This window comes from Gopherus flavomarginatus, chromosome 6 (assembly GCF_025201925.1).
Source record: "Gopherus flavomarginatus isolate rGopFla2 chromosome 6, rGopFla2.mat.asm, whole genome shotgun sequence".
NCBI lineage: Eukaryota > Metazoa > Chordata > Testudines > Testudinidae > Gopherus > Gopherus flavomarginatus.
Window position 1 is genome coordinate 131,280,001 of NC_066622.1, and position 22,822 is coordinate 131,302,822.

Below are 22,822 nucleotides of genomic sequence, written 5' to 3' on the forward strand. Positions count from 1 at the left end.
CATATTCCTTGTTTAGAGGACTTACTCATGTCTCAGATAAAGCCTGCAATGTGATAAAGCAAATGTCAGGGAAGTGTAATGCATGGTGGTGGTGGTAACACCTCCCCTGCCAAAAATCTTACTTCCAGATTTATGTGGCTCTATAAATTCATTCTTGCTTTTCCTCCCAAAAGAATGAGGAGACTTTGTCTTTCCCTTCCAATTAGCACAGCCCCATGAAAAAGGGGTCAAACTCCTTCTGGGTGGCACTCCATTGACTTTCACTGAGTTATGCCTAGTGTGAATTTGGTCCTTCGAATTTTCGGTGCCCTGAGTGTTATTTTTAACATACGAATTACAATATTGGCAGAGAACCATGTTCATTCAGTTTTTGTCTCCTGAAAATTGTCTCCAAGGGAAAGCAAGGAATTAAAGAATAAACAACTAAAGTAGGTCACACTCAGGCTATGGCTTCACTGCAAAAAGAGTGGAATTATAGTTAATTTGATGTAAAATCCCAGTGGAAACCAAGTGCAGGTAATTTTTAACCTTGATGTAGCTAGTCCAGTTTGACTCCAGACCCCTAAGTTTACCTCAAGGTAGCTAGTCAAGGTAAAAACTACATTGCCCTATCTCCATTAGGATTTTACACTCATTGTAAAAATACACCTGTTTTTCAGTGAAAACAGCCTCAGTGGAGTAGCTTCTGCAATGCGAAGGCCCAAAATCATATAAATAGGGAAAAAAATCTATTGCTGCCATCACCACAGAACAATATAGACCTTCCTGAAAACCAGTTTGATGAACATCACTGTGAGAGGTGCATGAACTTTCACCAACCTTTCTCCATAGTCAGACTTCTAACCCTTTTAAAAGCCCGGGGAGCTGCTAGAGTGTGACTTGTGATAGGAAAAAAAAACCCTTATTAGCAAGTCAAACAACAGTTCTCAAATGCTTTTCAACATAACTGTTGCTTGCATGGTTCAAAGACCAAACTCAACGGGGGTAGGGGTAAGCATAGTGTTGCACTTGCTTACGCCAGGACTTGATTTGACCCACTGTTACCAGGGGCTAAAAATCTGGGCTTCTCAGAGGGATTAACACGTACATCTCCTGAGCTGCAACTGTTCCTTACTAGTACCACGTCACACTGGAAGTGAGGATTAATGGCTCTAGAAGATAACAGCTTATGTTTATAAAGGATCCTTCTCTCACCAGGCCACAAAATGCCTCACACAACCCCTGCTGTGCCAAAGAGGAAAAGAAAGTCTGATAGTGCCATTTGGAGAGAGGCTGTGACTCAGAAGGGGTGAAAAGCTCCAGACAGATGCAACAGCATCAGTGAAATAGTAGCCTTTGGCTGTGGAGAGTCAAGAGGATCAGCCTAGGCCTGAGCTTGCTGAGTGTGGGTGAACGGGGTGCGAATAGGATTTGGAGATGGATAGGAAGCCAGTGAAAGTGTTGGAGGATGGGATAGAGGCAGAGAGTTGAGACAGTTGTCTGGGACCTCTGGGGTTTAGAAAGCTGTGTCTACAGCAGCGCAGCAGCTGTGGAAAAGTCAACCAGGTAATAGTATGGAAACTAACCGATTGATTATGGGGTGGGAGAGGAGCAGCAAACAGAGGAAGACAACTGCTGTGCGTCTGCTGTAGAACAATAGCGGACAGAACAATTTCTTGGCTTAGCTTTTTTCTGACAGCTTGTAGATGCATTTGCCATTAGTAGCTCGGATTGGACATCGCACTTTCACTGGGGGACATAAAATCATCTTCTTTATGTGAGTCACTGGGGAAGGGGAGGGGGAGGAGAGGAAAGTGACCTTTAGCAAAGTGCCTAATGCACAAAAAATACTTACTACAGCCATACGTTGTTTTGAGATAGGAGAAATACAAATGATGGATAATACCGCAGAGCTTGCGAAGGAGGCAGCCTGGCATACGGGAACCACAGGAATGGGAGGCAGGAGGCACGGACTCTATTCCCAGCTTCGTCAAGGACACACACGGTGATCTCCAACCAATTTAACACTCTGGGCCTCAGTTTCTTCAGCTGGAGGGAACGGTCCTGGCCCCTCTCTCGTAAAGCATTCGGCCTGCCTCTGATGAAAGCTGCCATAAAGGCATAGATTTATTACTAGTACTTACATTAAGGCCAGAGCCAGACACTCCAGGCAGTTGGGACAGAAGCAGCCAGAGGAGGGAAGCATGGGTATAAAGAGCCCCAGCTGGGATCACCTTTTTCTCCATCACCCCACTGGACCCAGAGACCTCCCCCACTCTCAGACCACTAGGACCCAGGTGGTGGCTCCCCGCTGCCCTTGAAGCCAGCCAGAGACTCCAGCTGGAAGGAGCAGAAACAGCCAAGGCAGGGATCTCTGGACATTCAGAGCTTTGACTTGGCTTTTTCTGCCCTGAGCTGACTGGCTGTTTGTTCCAACCCTCCCCATCTCTTCACCTTCGCTTCACGCCACACCTGTCTTGCCTACCTTCTTCCCCTGCGCCCCGTCTCTCACTCCCTTTCCCTTTAGTTTAGCCTCTCCTACAGATGGATTAGCCATCACACAGTGTTTGGAGGTTCTGCAAAGGAGCCAAAACATTTCCTTTGGATAACTTGGAGAGAACAGGGTGCAGTGCTGAGCCAGAAACATCACAAGGGCAGCTTCATGGCAATTGCCACTTGCAGCTGGTTCCTGGACAAGAAATGGCTCAGACACACTGACATGTCACATGAATTTCCGGGTTCCAAACATCACGCCCCCCCCCCTAGTTTGCTGCACACTACATGTCCCTCCCCTCACCCCTTTGGGCTCCATTCACAGAACTCTTACAGCTCCCAGGCAGAGGACCTAAGTCATTCAGTTCAAGATGTAAAAGGCTCACGGTTTGACTCTGGGAATCCCCAGTTCAGTCCTTGCTCACAAACAAAATGGCAGCTGTCACACAGGAGCGTTCCCACAAACCACCTGGAAATAAGCCACCGGGTTTCCTGTGGTTCAGTCTTTTTAAAATAAAAATAAATACATACATACTTCTGGGGCCTTCTGCAGGTAGCCCACTTGCTTTTACCCTCTCCTCTTTCAATATACCTGCTTTGGAGTTCCCATGGCCCAAGACTGCTTTCACTTCTCTCCATGGTACAAGCTTTTCATGAGCCTAATGGACTTATTGCAAGCAAAGCAAGCAGAATTTTTCAACAGTTTTTCTTTTATTTTACACTCCATAAAAACATTGCAATTTTTCTTTCACATTCACAAGATCTTCAGGGAATTATTGCTATTTCCCATATTTAAAAAAAAAACAAAAAACAATAAAGTCAACAGACAAAGCAGCAGCACACACCGAACTCCCTGCAGACACAGAAACTCAACACAAAAGACAGTCAGTCCCCTGGTGAGAGACAATTTTACCAGAAGAAACATTAGGTGGGAGTGACCATACATATGACAGCAAGCCATGTAACACCGAACAAGACCACTTTTCTCCACACAGTACGAACCAGTAACACTTTGAAGAGGTCAGAGGATGGGGCTGAGACTTTTAGTCTAAATTCCACCAATTACAGTTTCAATGGATGGAAGAGTGACTTTGAGGAGGGTTAGATAGATGTTCAAGTATTACAGGGCAGTTCTTAAATAACAGATGAGATAGTAGCTCAGCAGGATAGCCTGATCACATCATTTAAAGTCCCCGGTTCTCTGCGTCAGGTAAAAGCACATACAGTACAAAGGCAAGTGCAGAAACACAGGAAACGCCACACCTAAATAGATCAATGGTCCATGTAATCAAATATCTTGTCACAGAGAGTGGCCAATGCCTGATGCTTCTGAGAAAGGTGAAAAACCCCTCTAATGCCCCTGATTCTGCAATAATAAAACCACAAAGGGAAGTTTCTTCCTAACCCCAACTTCAGATCAGTTTAATCCCTGACGCATGAAACAAACAGCAAGGAAACAGGCAAAACGAGTATTAGAGTGCTTGTCCTCCCTGTCATTTCAAGGATTGTGCTTTTCATTTCACTTGCTCTTTCCTGATACAGTTGTTTATTGCTTACACTTTAAACAAGGCTGTTACAATTTTTGAAAGAGACAGGAACCGAGAGACAGTTGTAGGGGTCTGATCCTTTTACATGAAAGGGGTTCCATTGTTCCATAGGGATCTGGAAGTACAGTAGTGGTTGCACTCTATTAAAAACTTAGAAAAGCAGTGTTGTTTTGTTTGTTTTTAAAGAGGACACTAAATCTCTAGAAAGCCAGCCCTGCGTACATCACTTTTCTTTGTAGTCAGTGTCCATATACACAAGTTATCACCAACTATGACTATTCCGTTTTGGAATAAATCAGTGAGGCCGTCTGTATTGCACGTTCATGAAATGTTCTTATTGGAATCACAGTCGGTATCAAAGGAACATATTTCTCATTTCCAATAGGGTTTAGCATGATGAAGATGCAGTAATAGGACTAAGTTTTAGCTGATGGACAGGAGAACGAATGGGCACAGAACTCAAGACTGAGGTAGGAAATGTGTAACGTGAGCCTTCAAAGTTTTTGCTTAAAGTCAATTCTTCTGCAAAAAAAGACACAGCTTCCCTTTTGCATGAGGCAACAGGGGGGCTAGGAGTGGAAGACAGGATCTCTGACTCATACTGTAGTAATTGGCCCATGAAACCAAAATTTGGTGAGATCAGACTCCTACGTTGTTTGATGTAATCAAATGCCTCCTCCAGGCGGAACTTTTTCGTTTTCATGAGATAAGCCATGCAGATGGTGGGGGAGCGTGAAATTCCGGCTTCACAGTGTACCAGGATTTTGCCTCCAGCTCGCCTCACGCAATCTGGAAAGAAATAATTCATTACAGACATTAGTTCTCATTACGGACAGGAAGCATGCTGCAGTAGCCACTTCAAGTGGCACTGAAAACAAAATGCATCATCTAGAAGAAGCCACATGTCCAGTCATCCAGGAGGAGGGTGAGTCCCCCTCTCATTTGATACACAAACAATTCATAATCAAGCAGAGATGGGTCTGAGTCATAATACAGATTGGGGTCTGCTTAAGAGTTGTCCCTTTGGTCTCAAAGCTAATTTTAAGAAGTCTTTTTCTCTTCTCTTCTGCTAAAAAAAATTAAACAAAATTCTCTTTTCCTACAAAGAAAAGATGGAAAGTAATTCCCTAGTAAGCAGAATGTTTTATTTGTTCAGTTTTGTGGGACAGAGTTTGGTACCCGACAGGTATCTGTATGATGCTTCCCTTATAGCTAGCATAACATTTTCTTCGTTAGTACTCAAAGTTGTCAATGCATGGGGCCAGTTCTGCTGTCCTAAACTGGACAAAGCTGCCGTCATATTCAGTAGCAGTTTCACTTGGGATGGGACTGCAGAATTGAGTTTGATTGGGTAAGTTCACTTGGGCAACTAGTGTTTTTGGAAATGATGAACCTGAACCTCACTTTGGTTTTGAGAGACAACATTACACATATTTGCCTTCATTTGACAGCTGTGTTGCAAAAATATCCCCAACACACCAACCTAAAACCCCTCTTAAATGGTCCCAAACTGGAAGATAGACAGTTATTAGGTTTGTACTGGGAAAGTATCTCAACCCATCTTTGAAAGTCTCCCAGTGAGCTGTCGAGCGCAGTGGGTGAAGATACATAATTGAAGGTTCATCTACATAGCAAAACTGACTGTTATAACACAAAACTAGAGGAGAAATACAGCACCGTAACAGAAATGTAACAAAGCATACACCTGTTTGCTTGTAGGGCTGAACTGCTGTATAACATGGCTGGGTCACTGCTATGTAATAGCAAGGTCTCTCACCGCTGCTAAGATAGGCTCCTAGCCAACGTGAAATACCATCTTTGTGCCCTGCCTCGGATCTTTCTAGTATGACCCCTCCCCCCACACACACACACTTACAGTTGTGTGGGGATGTCAACCTTGATTCCTGCGGCTTCCACCACAACGTGCACAATAAATAGTATAAAGTCTCTAATTATAGCCCAGTTAAAGGATACTTGGACTTAAGTCAGGATATAAATGGCTTGTGTAAACTACCATTTTCCACATCAGGAGGCACTGAGGTTACTCACACAACACAATTATTGTTGTTAGATTAAAGAAAAATGCTTAAAATAAGCTCCTTCCAAATAAATCTAGTTTGAAAATAGAAATTCTCTGGTCAGGCTGACTTGAGAAATATGTTCCCGAGTTTGCTGAGGAATGGAACATGAGTGTGTGCTCTATACGTGGCCCTGAAGCAACATAGAAAGCTGAACACGTTCTTGTTTTCCTTTCCCCTTTTGTTGTCTGGCAAAGGACCGAATCCACAGCAGCTGGTTAAATTTAGTCGTTGTACAAAATAATCGATGTGCTTGAACTGTCACAGAAATCTAGAGTGCCCACCATGTTAGAAATGAAAAGGAAAAGCAAACGTTACGCCATCCTCAAAGTGTTTGGAGAGTTTGAAGTGACTCAACTTCTACCAGAAAGGGGGTGGGGGAAATAATAAAAAACTCCCTACTGATTGTGGTGCACGGGAGTTTCCTCATAAAAATGTAAAAAGCCCCATAAGTCATCAGAACCAGAAAGCAATTAGAGGCTAGAAATGTATTTTACAACCTATAATCTACCCCTGGCTTTTTAAGAGTCAGCTGAATCTGAAGGTCTGAACTAAACTACCAGCAACAGAGAGGCAGGAAGAAGAGACTTCACAGTTAACTTTGTGATTCCTCTGTTTTCCTTTCAAATGTTATTGACAGCCACCCTTTTACGATCATCAATAGCATAAGTCTCCACCCAGGGTTACACCCATCTACTCTGTTTTACATTGTGCCTTCCTTGTGTAGTGCTCCACACAGTTAACTGCCATGTCATTAACCCTATCTAGGACTAGCCAATATCCTGGGGGTGAGGGGAGATCTGGGTCTTTCAGAAGGCCTCCCAATTTTATGCAAGATAGGGTTACTCTAAAGCAAAAGTTAAGGGTATGTCTACAGAGGGATAAAAAACCCTTAGCTAGCCTTGGTCAGCTGACTTGGGCTCACAGTTATCAGTGAAAAAATGCTGTGTAGATGCTCCCCCTTCCCAGGGTCCCAGAGCTGAGGCCCTGGCCCAAGCCCAGAAGTCAACACAGTAATTTTTCCCCATGCAGTCCATGCCCGGTGAGCCCAAGTCAGCTGACCCAGGCCCACCGCAGGTAGGACATGGGTCTTTTATCCCTGTGTAGATATACCTTAAGTTACGAAGCACATTTCTGCATGTAAAATGCTACAGCGCGCAAGTGCACCAATGCAGCTATGCCGCTGTAGCATGTCAGTGTAGACACTGCCTTCTCCGACGGAAAGAGTTCTCCCATTGGTGCAGGTAATCCACCTTCCCGAAAGGCAGTAGCTAGGTCAATGGAAGAATTCTTCTGTTGACCTTGCTCTGCACCGGGACTTAGGTTGGCTTAATGCTGCCTCTCAGCATGTGGATTTCTCATCCTCCTGACTGAGATAGTCGATAGACCTAATTTTCTCATGTAGACTAGGCTTTAGTAATCAAAAGGACTTAAAGGAGAGGCAAGGCCAAAATGGCTCTGCAATAATGGGGACAGCGCCTGCCACAATGGAGTTCTGGTCCCATGACTAGGACTCCTAGGCACTACTGCAATACAAACAAATAAACAAATACTAAGCTAACCCTGTATTCATGGGTTATCCATAGGCCAAGAAAGCCAGTGGGAGTCTTTCCATTAACTTCAGTAGGCTTTGGACAAAGCCCGATGTGCAGAGGACACCCCATACGAAAGCTAGAAGGAAGACCGTTGTCTTTGGAAACATTCCTTATTGTGCTGAAATTACATACGTGTTTGCTGCAGTCTTACAGACACCTAAAGAAACCTCATTTAATTATCTCCAGCACCATTCCATTGCCCCTGCCCTATGCATGCCTGTAGTCTGTGCAACTTGATGCCACTGAGTTGCCTTGTTCTGTCTTCTCTCGACAAACCCAAATATAAATCAGATTTGTCCTCAAATTCTGCTCTCTACACAAATCTAGAAAAGAGACCCGAGAAGAAACTATGCTCCCAGTCCACATTTTCCATATTTGCCTGCTTTAGATTCCTCTGATGGTGAGAAAAAAATATCCGTCTCATTTTATACATGATTACAGTAAGCTTGGGCATTTGCAATGACATCTGGGAATGCATGAAAATAATTTGTGCTTTCCCTTTTCTGGGAATGTGTGTAAATTAGTTGCCACATTTAGCTAGAAGAGATCTTTTTTAAATGACTCATAAGAACGAACGGTTAAATGCAGTTTTCCCTTTCAAAAGTTAATTTGTGTGCCAATTCCATATGGATTTTGCACATAGATCTAGATTTAGTATTTAAACAGTGATTTTCATATTCAGACTGATGTAGATCTAGTTTTTAGGTCTGTTGTCTAGTGGTTAGGATAAGAAAAGGCAATCAGATTGCTGAGTTTTATTCCTAACTTTGCCACTGACTTATGAGACCTTAAACAAAATCCTTAACCGCTCCATATGTCAATTTGCCCTTATGTGAAATCAGTATAACACTTGACCGCATCATGGGCCTTTCACGATTTGAAAAGCGCTTTGAGTTCCTTAGCTGAAAGATGCTGCAGAAGTACAGAGTATTCCAGATTTTTTAAAATGCAGTGACTCTTAAATATTTTTTAAAGATACAGGAGAATAGCTATACCTACCAATGAAATCTATGGCTTCCTGGAAGTGAGAGCTGATGTCTGCCATGTGACTGTCCTCCACTGGGATCCATTTATAACAATACTGCTCTTTAAAGGACTCTGAACCTTTCCTGGAGACATTGAGCAAGGCTGTGATGTGCAGGTTGGCTAGGAACTCACACTTGGAAGCATGGTAGGCACTGCCAAGGTAAAGGAAAGGCAGGATTTCAACTGGACCACCCTGGAAGTTAAAGATAAAAATAGTTATTTTGCTTTTTTGCCCCCCCTCAAAGTGAGCTTTGTCTTAAGTGATGGCAGAATCATTGAACAGAGAAATTCAGCAGAGCCAGCGTGGGTGCTGACTCCCCTGTCTGGTGGTTTTAGGTCCTGGCCAGTGAATCATGGTTAATGGCAGAGCCCACACAGAAAAAGGCTTTCATTTTCTTGTCCGTCCACATCTGTAAGGTCCGAAATCAGTTCCAGCCCACTCGTGCGCATGATGTTTCCTGCTTTCTTTAAAGGCTTCCTTCCTCTTAGAACCCACCCAAAGTGCTTTCATATGTGAAGCTAATTTCCCTGGAGATTTTGTGGAGACAAAAAGGGTGGTGCCATTTCAAAGCAGTGCACAAAAGGTGTGCCCAGAAAGCCAGTTAGTGCTTTGAATTCAGGGCTTGGAACCCACACACCCCAAGTATGTTAACAAGAAACCTCACGGTACCTAATTTGTAACCAAGAAAAAAACAACAAAAACCAAACAATCCCGCCACCCCCACCCCGCAAGACTTCCGAATGCTTAGATATGTTTGTGTGTTGATTGTATGGCTGCTTTGAAAGTAAACCTGAAAACATAAATGGATTGAAGAGTAAAGCACCTTTTTCACCCACACTTGCACAGTGACAGCTGGTGCCTGTTTGCAGAGCCTCCCCCGACCTTGGTGACAAAGCTTAGCTTAGCTGCCTCCATTTCCTGCCCCCCTAACAGCAGTAACACGGAGGCACAGAACTCTGCCACGTCATATGCACCAAACACTCACTCCTGCTGCTCTGGGCCACCCACAGCTCTCTGCCACCAAAGATGTAATCTCTGTTGCTTCTTCCACAAAAGGAAGTAAAGACTAGATGCGGGGGAGGAGGGGAACAAAATCCAAAACACAGCCTGACAGAGAAGCATTTCAAAGTGACCGAATTCAGCAGGTAACTTTCCCACGGTGTGCTCACTGCACAGCACTATGCTGAACAGAATAGAATATCAGGGTTGGAAGGGACCTCAGAAGGTCATCTAGTCCCACCCCCTGCTCAAAGCAGGGCCAATCCCCAGACAAATTTTTGCCCCAATCTCTAAATGGCCCCCTCAAGGATTGAACTCACAACTCTGGGTTTAGCAGGCCAATGCTCAAACCACTGAGCTGTCCCTCCAGTCTAGCTACTAAGTCTGTTACTCAGCACATGCTGGGAAAGCAGCTGGAATCCGAGTGCTTTCCCATTAAAAGTCATCTAGAGACACCCTCCAAAAAGAGTGCCTTTTAGAAAATGTTTTGTTCAGCAGTAAAAAGGAACGAACATTCTCAGCCTGCTCAGGACAAAACCGGCCTCCAGGTTCAAGAAACAGAACCCTACTGAACAAAATCATCTTGATCCCAGACTGAGAGCTGTAAACAGAAGTGTTCCCCTGGGTGTGTTTCTGATTATGAGGATCTCCCCAGTGGAAATCCCACAAAGAGGAAATACCTACCCTGTGTGTCCTCATCACAGAGAAATTGATCTTCTAAACAATATACTATCCACAGAACCTAGTCCTCCCACTCATAAGAACGGCCATACGGGGTCAGATTAAAAGGTCCATCTAGCCCAGTATCCTGTCTTCTGACAGTGGCCAATGCCAGGTGTTCCAGAGGGAATGAACAGAACAGGTAATCATCAAGTGCTGCATCCCCTGTCGCCCATTCCCAGCATCTAGCACAGGGGTAGGCAACCTATGGCACACATGTCAAAAGCAGCATGCAAGCTGATTTTCAGTGGCACTCACACAGCCTGGGTCCTGGCACCGGTCTGGGGGGTGCTCTGCATTTTTACCATAGAATTACAAAATAAATCAACTGGAATATAAATATTGTACTTACATATCAGTGTATAGAATATAGGTCAATATAAAAAAGTCATTGTATGTATGAAATTTTAGTTTTTACTGACTTTACTAGTGCTTTTTATGTAGCCTGTTGTAAAACTAGGCAAATATCTAGATGAATTGATGTACCCCCTGAAAGCCCTCTGTGTACCCGCAGGGGTACATGTACCCCTGGTTGAGAACCACTGATACAGGGGAGTAAAAAGCATTGGAGATCAAAGGTAGATAGGTGCGCAAGTCCTTAATGGCTGATAATACATGTGGCCGTTCTTTTCTTGCCTCTGCTTTAAGATTTAAGTCCCCTAAGGGGACATTTGCTGCTTAAGGATTTTGAAAAGGAAAGTCTCCTTTTGCTGACTGTGTTGTACCTGTCAGTGTAATGAGAAAGTCAACAAAATAGAATATTTGTGCTAGTTATGTTGGTTTGTGGTTTTCCTTGTTTTGAAAACACTAGTACAAGGTACTACTGAGCAGTATTTGGAAGGGCTCTTTATTTGACATGTGGATTGTGATTCACACTACAACTAGTACCCAGGTCTGTTTGCATAGTAGTTGTATGCAGATATTTCACAAGTTAGATGCAGCTATCATTTGTGATCTACTTTGGGGCTTTAATTCAAGAGGCATCATGATTCCTTTTCGCGGGCAGTACCTCCAGAAGACTTGCCGCAGTTTCTCAGATCAAAATTTGGTTATTTCTCAATTGGGGTGGGGGGTTGGGGGAGGAGAATCGGATATGAATAAATATTGTTGTCCCAAGATACCACAAAGACTATCTGGCACATCTGTAATTATGGATTTTTTTTAAATAGACAGATGGCATTTTACTTTTTTTCCTATTGCCTGGGATAATTGAAAGCTCTTACTGTGGGCTCAGTCCCGTACCATGGAAGTTAATAGGAGCAGAAACTGGCTGCTGTGAAAATATTGGGTATCACACACTTTATATATATATTTTATATAATAAGTAGTTAGATTCTAAGGTAACTAGATTGTAAATTTTTTTGGACTTTTGCACGAGATGGAGGCAACATGTGGCGAAGAGGACAGAGGATTCCCCTAGTGCCTTTCCTTTGAAGCCCCTAAGAAATAACCTGCAACTAATCTGAACCTCAGAGGTGCAGCAAATGCTATGTTCTCCTTACCGCCGTTTCCCTTCCCCTACAGCATTTGTCAGATCATTTTGAATGTTTGCTCTGTTAAGTGGTATTTGCTGGCTCCAATCCTAGTCTCAAGTCTTCAGCACTTAAGACCCCAGGAAAACAGGAAAAAACACAGACCCATTCTTTGACAGCTTAATTGAAGCACCAGATGAAAATAACAGAGTGAATAGTCAATTATAACAGGAAGCCCTGGAAAATGTCTATGTGGGGGAGGGGACAGGGAGAATTATTCACAACTTCCCCTAAACACACCTGATCATAAGCTGGTTTGTGGTTGGTGCTCGGCTTCTCACAGTTGCTGTTGAGGTTTCTCTCCGTTTCATTTCTCTCTGGGGAAATGGGTTTTACATCGACACAGCACTCAGGATATTGAGAGTAAAAGGTTTCATATCCCCCTAGGAAAAAACAGAGAGAGAAATATGAATTTTCAGGTTTCTGAACATTTAGTTAATTAACCTGGCTCAGAAGTTAAGCTTACAATAAATCAGAATACTGTATAATAAATGACCAGGCCCATTCGGTGTTCAGTAACAAAGAAAGTTCCATTCAGTCAACATGTTTGTTTAAAAAGGCTTTGTGCTCTCGAAGAAAAACTGTGCGACAGCTAACAATTATTAACTTGCTAATAAACTGATGGATGCAGATTAAAACTGTTTGCGAATGTAAATCTCTTGGATCTGGCAAATATTAACTTCATGAGGACTAAACGTTTAATGTGTTTTATAAATGATCAGAATTTCTAGCGCTTGAGACAGAAAAGGAGATTTCTATATACAGTTTTCATCCTTTTTATGTCAATTACTCTATGCATTGTGACAACATAAATAAATAACACAAATGAATTCCATATATTTGCATTTTATACGAGTATAAGTACATAGGAGGTGTTTACACTGTGATGATTAATTACACAATCACCAGGGATTGCAAGTTAATGAAGATGTTTTGAATGAAATCGATCCATTAAATAACAGCCATAAAACTTAATGAAATCCTGTGATAGCCTTTGACAACTGGATAGCCCCACATGAGCTATTCTGCACTGTTTATGAAAAGGAATTAATCCTATTATTACATTGTAACTCAAAGTTTGTCATTAGCTAAACTGACATCTATTTCGCCACCATGAATATTCTGCACATCACTTTCAAGTGTGAATGCGAATAACAGTTGGAACAGAAAGCATTTAAAAGCCATTTTTGTACTTTATTAATTGTACCTTTTAGTGAGTTTCCAGTAAAAGAAAAAAGGAAGAATAAGTCATAACAGTAAATTTAATAATCCTTAGGAGTGTGGCCCATAAGTAAATAAGACCCCTAGACCAAATAAATGCAAGATATGCTTAGCTGACTTGCAACCCTTTTAATACCACTATACTATGTCAGTGCAGGGTACCATATTAATGGAATTCCTCAAGAACAACAGAAGGGCTAAAGTTTTGAATGACTGCATAAGAAAGTTGGATGTATTCGCTACCCAAATAAAGATACAGTCGTGCTGACATTTTAACCTGTGCCTCAGACGTCTAATAAATGTATGCAGTGTTTGAGAGGACATATGCTGAAATTCATGCTGCTCTTAATAACACGGGTGCTGGAGTTGCAATATCTTTTCTATTTTCTTCAGTGGGCTTTAGATCAGGCCTTAGAAGGACAGTAATTCCACCCATTCATAATTCAGAAGCATACCTTTCCAGTATACTGCAGACCAGGGCAGCCCTTTGCCAGTGAGTATGCAGAGAAAGTCATTAGGTCAGGAGGCAAATAAATAAATAAAATACAGGGCTTTCAAGGGGCTAATAAAACAATATCCAGGGCAAACAGTGTTGGCTTTTTAGGTAAGTATTACAAGCCCTCAAATTCACTCACAACCATGCTTTGAAATTGCCTCTCAAACACCCCAAATTCCGTCTAGGTTTTGATCAGTCTTCCTTGTCTTTCTGCTGGCCTTGCGTAGGAAGAATCTATGTTATTTATATATTTTAACCATTATAGCTATTTATGACCCATATTGTTGTTTTCACTCTTGAATAAGCATAGAAATCTGCCCAAGAGAAATCTAGATCCGTCTTCCACAGAGACACAGATTTCTCTTGGGCAGACTGTGTGTGCAGCAGGCAAATGGTTAATTGCAAGCCTTGGGGATCAAGATATTTGCAGACCATTCTTATGAGTCATCTTCTCATCTGGTCCTCCAGCTCTCTCCCTCTCTCTCCTCCCTCCTCCTTCCCCAACCTAACTTCCTTGAGGTCATTTCTGCAAATACTAGATTGCTCATTACATTAAAGCACAGGACAGACCTCTGTTTTCATCAATAATTAACGTAATTCTTGTTATATGAAGCTAATACCACTAGCCAGCAGTAAATCATTTACTGTTGTACAGTTCAATTGACCCCTTCCCCTACACACACACACACACTCACACACACACTCTCTCTCTCACCCTTCACCTCCACACATGGAAGATCTGACATGTTGAACTCCTAGAGCTAACAAGTTAAGGGAAGCTTACAAAAAAAATTGACAACAACCCACCCAAACAGGCATGATGTACTCAGTACTAAAAGCAATTCCAAGAGTTCTGACTCATCCCTCTATCTCATCATAACTGCCTGGGTCAGGCCCCAATTAGCCACACTTTCCCTGTAGCCAGTGCCCCCTCTCTTCACACCACCCCTTTGAATGGTAAACAAGGATGACAGGGAGAAACTGATTCTCTTATGGCTCTCTCTGCTTATGTCCTCGCTCTACAGTCAGATGATTTTTAACACAATTCAAAACACAGATTGTGGCTTCAGGATAGCCTACCTATCAAAGCCAGCAACAGCTTCCAGGAAAAAATACCCCTCAACAATCAACAGGATGATCCATGTCACGTATGTGGGATTAGGCAGCAATGTTAATGTTACAGAAAACAAAATTAAACTGTTTTCTGATGAGTGATCGGAGAGTTTCAAAGTGATTATTTCCTTCTGGCATTTCAGAAGAGGGCATCTCCCGGAACCACAGTGACTTCGAGGGGTCTGTCTCCTTATTGAGTCAGCCTAGCTGCCCACTGAGTCAGCCTGGCTTGTTTCAAATGGCACCATTTCCTAAATGCTGCTACATGTTTTATGTTCCTGCTGTGGTGGACTCAAGCTTTCCAATGTGTTTACGGTAAATGAAACGGGATTGGGTGGGGGAAAAAGGGAAGAGAGTCTGTAGTTTTACTAATTAAGGGAAAGTACTTCTACACTGAGTGAATATAAAACTTTTTGCAATAAAACCCCTGCATGTCACTCTTCCTCTGCTATATTACATATCCCACAAACACAACTTCAAAGTGAGGGGCAGCACATTACAAGGGAAAGGATGGTCTCGTGGTTAAAACACAGGACTGAGAATCAGCAGATCTTGCTCTTTTCCCAGCTTTTCCTGAGTGTCCTTGGACAAGTCACTTAACACCCATGTGACATAGAGGTTGGCAAGCTTAACTCAAAATGCTTTGAGCTCTTCCAAGGGAAGAGGATATAATATTACTACATATTCCCATCTCGGGTGATCGGGGCCTTCCTTCAGCCTTGTACCATGGAATATATGCCTGCATCTCACGCAACTACACTCTTCTCTCTTGTGTTGTTCCTTATATGAGGAAAATTGCAATGAGACTATGCGAACAGAAGAACTGATCAAATTACCTTGTGGTCACTAAAAGATTACACTGCATGCATATCAATGGACATATTCTCAGGTTTGTAATTCACACAAACCACCTATGATTTACAACTTCTCCTCTCCTCACTTACAAATGCCCTAGTTTCCCAGCATTGCTACAACCTATTTGTTTATTGGGAGGGATGGAAGCCTTTTTCTTTGTTTTAAATTTCCACTTTACATTTTAAAATCCTTTCAGGAATAAAATCTTCTGTCATTTCCTGGAATAGAAAACTGCAGCTTAAGAGCTGCAAGACCACAAGATGAAGTGTTACTGAAAAAGTATGAGACAGGGCTTCTGTTTCTTTCCACGGATTTCCCCCTTCTCCCCCGACCCCCATATTCCACTTTACTAACAGCTAAAAGCAAAAGCAGACAGGATTTAAAAAAAAAAAAAAAAAAGGAATGAAAAGGCAAGGCTAGAAGGACAAAAGAGTTACAAGGAGAAATGAAGGAGAAGGGTGAGCAGGGCGGACAGAAGAAATGGCTGATTGCTCATTTTTATTGTTTTATGACCCGTGCATTACACAAAAGGAAAACAAAAACCAGCAATGAAAATGCTATAAATAGCCATTGGGCGTACTGTACTGGTGCCATCAGCCATTGGGTTCTCACGCTGGTGAATTACTGTGGCCCCAGAGAACCCAGAGATGTCTTTTCAGCACTGTTTTTCCTACGTTACTTAGGTGTTCTCAGGTCTTTGCTCTGCTGAACACGGGAACAGATTACTTGGATTTTCAGTTATACGCAGGAGTTATGACATGTCTGATTGAGGTAATTTCCACCATTTTAGAGGATTTCAGACACTCAGCAACACTGCCAAGTGAAATAATCCATTATTCCCTTACTGGCAGAAAGAGGAATTCATCATTTAAATAGTGCCCACACTGCCCAGGTAACAGAAATGTTCAGGTTAGCAACAACAGCCCAGCATACTTTTACCTGCGTGACTCATTAACCCTGCAGATGGCTCTAATTCATCTCCATGTTGAAGCCACCTGGTTCCATGGTAATGAACCACACACACACTTCAGCTCTTATTCCTTAAAGGTGGGTTCGGCCACCCTAACACCAGGTCTAGTGGCCAAGGGACAGACAGGCCCGGGTCTACCAAGGGTGATTTGCAGGGTGAGGAAAACAAATGAAATGAAACTTCAATCCTTGAGGGAGCCATTTAGGGATTAGGGGCACAAATTGGGGGTTGGTCCTGCTTTGAGCAAGGGGTTGGACTAGATCACCTCCTGAGGTCCCTTCCAAACCTGATATTCTATGATTCGGGGTGACCTCCCGTGTGTAAAATATGGCCCATGTCCCCAGCCCAGGGGTGGATGCGGCTCTTTCCGTCGGGTATGTTGTTCTGTGGGGATCGCAGCTGTGACCTGGATCCACTGGCTGGAGGGTTTTATCTGATTTTGTCAATAAATAACTGAATTGAGCTGGGCTCCCGCTCAACTGCGAGCTCATCTCTTCCCTCCACTCCTTTGTTTTCTATTCTACTCACCTTTCACTACCTTTCTAAGCCCCCATTCCCCCCCCCCAAAAAAAACCCCAATATATTGAGACATAATTACCTCCTAGAACTGGAAGGGACCCTGAAAGGTCATCAAGTCCAGCCCCTGCCTTCACTAGCACAAAAGCAAGTGCTGATTTTGCCCCCAATGGCCCTCTCAAGGATTGAACTCACAACGCTGGGTTTAGCCGATCACTACTCAAACCACCGAGCTGTCCCCCCGCCCAGCTCCCCAGCACCCCTTCCCACGGCCCCCTGACCTTTCAGGAAGCAGACCCTGGCCCCGGCCTCGGGCAGGCTGGACAGCAGCGCGTTGAGGACGATCTGCACCGTGCTCTCCTTCTTCAGCTTCTGCCAGTGCCCGGTGCCTTGATCCAGGACGATCACCGCCGCCAGCCGCGCCGCGGCCGCGCCTTCCCCAGGCAGCAGCAGCCGGGTTCGGGCCGCCTCGTCCGGCACCACGAAGTTGAGCGGCACCGGGCCGCCGCGGGCCCGGCGCATCACGACCGAATTGAGGTTGACATTGAGCGCTCCCCGCAGGCGGGAGGCCGAGTAGGACAGGTAGGGTCTGCAGTCCAGCACCAGGCAGCGGGAAGGCTCCTTCCGCAGGAGCTTCCGCAGCTGGCGGCAGTCGAGGGCCGTCACCTTCTTCATCGCTGTCCCCGGCCGCAGTCCCCTCTCCTCCGGCGGCGGATCAGGCTGCACTGAACAGGGGTCTCGCTTTTGCGTGGCTTAAATTGAGGATAGGAAGGGGGGGGATCCCCTCTACTGTAGGGGCCGGGAGCTTAAATGGGCGGGTTACAGCTGGTCCCCTAATCCCCCCTGCCTGCCGCTGCGGCGCGCCCCGCTCCGCCGTTGCATTTCCACCGAAGCAGCAGGGGATTCCGTTCGCCGGGGAGGAAATTTATCTGAATGGAACGCCGGCTCCTGACGGCACTGCCCATATAAGGAGAGTGACGCCACCAACGTTCTAAATATGGGCAACCCCCCGCCCCCTCCACGCTGGGGCCGCGGCCACTAAGGTGGGGTGGAGGGGAGGGAAGCGAGCCCTTCCCCCCTATGCCCGTGAGCAGCGCCTGCGGGGAGGAAGAGGGGAAGGCAGAGGCGCTGCTCAGTAAAGAGTTAGTCAGACCCGAGCAGAGGAAGTTGAAGAACGTCTCAAAAATTCTCCAGTCATCAGCCTTCTTCAGCTCGCTCACTCATCACCGCGGCCCCGGCGACTGAGTAATGGAAGCAAGGAAGCGTGATGGGGCAGGAGGAAGAGAGAGGGAGGAAGGGCAAGGGTTGCTCACCTTTCTTAGAATCTGGCCCCCGGAGAAGGCAGAGGCTTCAAAGGGCTGCAGCTGCCTCATGGGGTTGGTGTTAAAACCTTAGCTAGGCTTCTGATTGAAGATGCAAACTGGCAAGGCCCTGGCTACAGTGCTGGTGGGCCCTGGTTACAGGCATCAGGGCAGAGCCCTAAAGCAAAGGCAAAATGGCTAGAATTTGCACTTGCACTTTACCCCCATTTTTAGGAGGAATACATGACCCTCGTGAGAAGAGCAGATTTGTCTGTCTGCACCAGGGGGTTCCAGCCACAATGGTGGCTAAAAGCAAGACAGATCCCCAGTGTAGACAAGGCCTAAGATACAGCACAGTCTGGCAAAACACAGGGTAACGTTCAGGGAGAATTAGGATAGGTTTGCCATGGTAATAGGTTTTTAAGTGGGAGGAGATGGTGTAGGGGAGGATATGACATGTGGGAATAAGTCCTGAAATCCATGAACCCCGTTTTTGCTTATTACTCTTACTCGTATCATGTCTAAATTTTAGAATATAAACTCTTTAAGGCAGGGGACCTATCTTGCACTCTGCAAATTACCTAGTACACTTGTGGATGCTATAAGAATCATTATATACTTAGAGCTACCCTCTGAGAGAGTGTGGGTGTGGAGAGTATGTAGCACGGTGGTTCTCAACCTATTTAGGCCCACAATGTGTTATGTGGGCTGCATCCAATACTACCTGTACAGCCCCAAGGATGTCACATGGGCTGCAGCTACGTGCTGATTGGGCAGCAGGTTGAGAACCACTGACTAGCACAATGGGGCTCCTATCCCTAACTGGGACCTCTAGACACTACCGCAATACAAATAATGAATACCACTTAGGGCATCTGGTGTGACATTTTATTTCATTGTACATATGTTTTGTAAGATGACCAAATGGACGCTGGCAATACCTGAAAGGTAGGCACAACTGATGCACAAAAGCATAAGCTCAGAACCAAACTACAGCAGCCACTAAAGATCATACTGGCACTAATTCAAAACATATATGTCATTGTTTAGCTAATGCCTCAAAAGTGTTCCAGGCAGCTCACAAAACATAATGAAGATGCTGTCCCTAACCCAAATTGCTTACAATTTAAATAGATAATAAATTATAATCTGCCTTAATTTTTTCAAATACAACAAATATCCCAAAGTACAAGATTCATCCTAACACACCAAATAAGTAAAGAGGGTTATGATAAAGGGACAGGAAGGGAAGCGATATATCTATCTCCAGGGGGTCTGCATTAGTCATACACCTCTGAAAAGTCAGCCCAAAAGTCATCCCAAATTCAGGCATTCCCCCTTCTGCAGAATGCCAGTCATTCATTAACTGTGAGGTCAGCCATATCACCAAGCCACGTGTCAATGGTTGGTGGGGATCAACTTTTCCATTGTGTAGCATTAATTTTTTAGCAACAAAAGCTGCTCATTGGAACAACATTGTCTTGTTACCAGGTAGCCTCCAGGTATCAGGAATATATTCAGAATGAACCTTAAGGGGGAAGGCTCCAACTGAGCCTCCAATATCAAACTGGTCCTTTGACCTACCTCATACCAGAAGTTCTTGATACGTAGAGAAGATAGATGTGACGAAGTAGACAGACAACATGAAAAGAAAATGTTTGAGGTGGCGTTAGGTACATGGTATTATTCTTGTTTACAGTACCCCTTTCCCCTTCCTCTTGTAATCTCTCCACATGCCCCAGACTGCTCCATCCACCCTGACATCCCCCCAAACAGCCAGTCTCATAATGAGACAAAAACAGCCAATCAGATGATACCAATGATGATGAAAGTCTCTGGTGGGTGGGTAGAGCCTACATGCCTCAGCTACCTCGAACAGCTTGAATGTAGGCATGCTTTGTATTCCCATAGCACCTTCTACCCCACAGTCTCAAAAACAGCCTCACCCCTAACCCTGAGGGAAGTAACTATTATTACCATTTTGCAGGTGGGGAATCTAACAGAGAGGTGAAGTCTCAGGCACAGGACGTCTAAGGCTCAGCGTGATCAGAACCCACATTTCCTGCCTCCCAGGTCTGGGCTTTTGCCATGGACCACTCTTCCTCCCTCTCAGGGAATCTCAACTGTAGAGAGTGCACCTTGGAGAGACTTCCCCCTTAACATTTACTCCCCCTGATTGAACCAGTCAGTGGGTGTGAAGCGGGGAAATTCGGAGACCAGGCAAGGGAACTCACCCTCTCCCACTAATCCTTCCTTATTCACGTCCACAGAACACAATGGAAGAGGAAGAGAAGGATACGGGAAAGAAGATGCAAAGTTCCCCTGCCCAAGAATGGGGGAAACCAGTCACAGGACATCTTCTCTTACTCTCAGGATGGAAGCACAAGAGAAAAGTGAGGGGGTAGAGGAGGGAGCCTGACTGCCCCGTTCCCCAGCCCAGCCATCTGACAAAGCCCATGGTTACAGTGTTAAATGGCAGGGACTCTTTCCTGTAACACCCCTCTCACATTTAGGAATACGTCAGCAATAGAGGACCTGATCCTGTAACTTATTGAGTGCATGGGGTTAGTCACATAAGGGCTGCAGGACTGGACTCAGGCTGTTTTCAGTTTGGTATGAGGCATTGGTGTGGTTCCTTTATTTTGTGATTAGCAGGTGCTCAAAGTGAGAAGAGAGAAACGGGTTGGATTCTTGTAAAGGGAAGTGGTTGAGCAAGCCAAAAACCACCCTGGTTTAGGTAGGAAACTCCCCTCTCCCGTTCTGCCTCCCTCTTTCACCTTCCATCATTACCTCCTGCTGCTGTGCTCTCTCTCCTCTCCTCCCCCTTGTTAAGCTCTCTGGCTATTTCTTCCACTGTTCTGAGCTTTTTTATCAGCCCTCTCAGAGCAAATAGTCTCTTTCCTTTTATTTCTGACTATGTCATTTAAATTATTTCATTCTTTCCCCCACAATCCGAGACTCTTTGTTTCTCCTTGTTCTTGGGAAACAATGAAAAACTTTTCCTTTGTATGGCAGACTCGCTGGCGCTTGGCTCCCGCTAGAGAAAAGGGTCAGAACAAAGCTTAACTGTAAATACAGGTAAAAGCTCCAACATGTGCAGTATCCAGGGTACACTATTCAAGAATAATATGCTGCCTCTTAACGGACCCAGCGTGCCTTTATTAAGAATATAATTAAAAAACAGCTTTAAAAAGGCTTAGTCAAATAAATGAACACTGCTCCTTTGGGCACTACATATTTTAAAGGGAAGAGATACGTGATCAGCCAGCTTTCCATGACCACCTGTTGTGTTTATCAGTATAATCATAGCATATAAAGGCCCTATTGTGTTAGGTGCTGTACATGCCCCTTGTAAGAGAATCTTTGCCTCAAAGAGATGACAGTCTAAATAGATAATACTGAGAAAGGAAGTGCTGTTAGCTGCATTTGAGAGATGGGGAACTGAGGCACAGAGAGTTTAAGTGACTTGTCTGTGGTTACACATGGAAATCTATGAGAGCTGGGAGCTGGACCAGTCCATTAACCACAAAATCATCCTTCCCAAAGCAAAGGCCTTAAGGTGCTCTGGCCCCAATTTGTGAAGCTACATTTCAAATGTGAGAGAGACTCAAAATGAGGGACAAAACCACCGAGCAGACAGCTTGACATTTCTTTAAAGGCACATGAAGTTTTCCATAATCTCCCTTTCTAAATTCAAACTTGCTGATGTCAAACACAGAGCAGCAAGCAGTGAGATGGCAGGTTTGGGTCAGTGATGTTGGTAAACTTAGGTCTAGAAATGAAGGTAAATACATACCTGGGATTGAGGGATGGCTGGAAGACAAGAAAAACAAGATTGGAGAGTTAAGGACCCAGAGATTTGACAACTCTAATTCTCACTGTTCATAATCCTAATAAAACAGAGCAAATACTGAATTAATAATCCCTGCATTATAATTTATCTCAGTCTGAATATAGTAACATTGTCAAGTTCTGATTTTTTTTATTACTATATGCAATCAAAGATAAATACTCTGCATTCCATTACAATCTCTCACCCTGTTTAACGGCACCGCCAGTGTGATTCATTGTTGAATCTGACCCTCTTTTCAGAAAGGTGTTGCTAATTTGAAGACCAGTAATTGCACATGCATTTGTGATAAACTGAGTTAGTTGATCTTTGAGTGCAGCATATGTCGATTCCAGCAAATCTGCCGTCGTAAATGGCTATTGCCAAGGAATTATGCAAAACTGGATGCCACTTATTGTAAAATTAGGCCCAACCAGCTGATGGAATTGGGGTTTTATTGTAGAATGAGTGTACCAGACTTGGAATCTATTCCAGATCTGCCACTAACTTGCTTGTTGATCTTGAGCAAGTCATAATCATTCTGTGCCTCA

At 44.2% G+C, this 22,822-nt stretch overlaps 1 protein-coding gene across 2 annotated transcripts; it reads right to left on the reverse strand.

Annotated features, from left to right (window-relative positions):
• Nucleotides 1–3,164: 3,164 nt before the first annotated feature.
• Nucleotides 3,165–22,307, reverse strand: DUSP5 (dual specificity phosphatase 5). 2 transcript variants are annotated; one of them, XM_050958176.1, is made up of 5 exons: nt 22,239–22,307; nt 17,423–20,041; nt 12,211–12,353; nt 8,692–8,911; nt 3,165–4,808 (listed from the first exon to the last, which is right to left on the reverse strand). In XM_050958176.1, the coding sequence occupies exons 2-5, from the start codon at nt 17,814–17,816 to the stop codon at nt 4,408–4,410; spliced, it is 1,158 nt and encodes a 385-aa protein (XP_050814133.1). In that variant the 5' UTR covers nt 17,817–20,041; nt 22,239–22,307; the 3' UTR covers nt 3,165–4,407. The 2 variants fall into 2 exon arrangements, with proteins under 2 accessions (XP_050814133.1, XP_050814131.1); XM_050958174.1 differs by lacking the exon at nt 22,239–22,307 and having other exon boundaries at nt 17,423–20,168.
• Nucleotides 22,308–22,822: the final 515 nt, after the last annotated feature.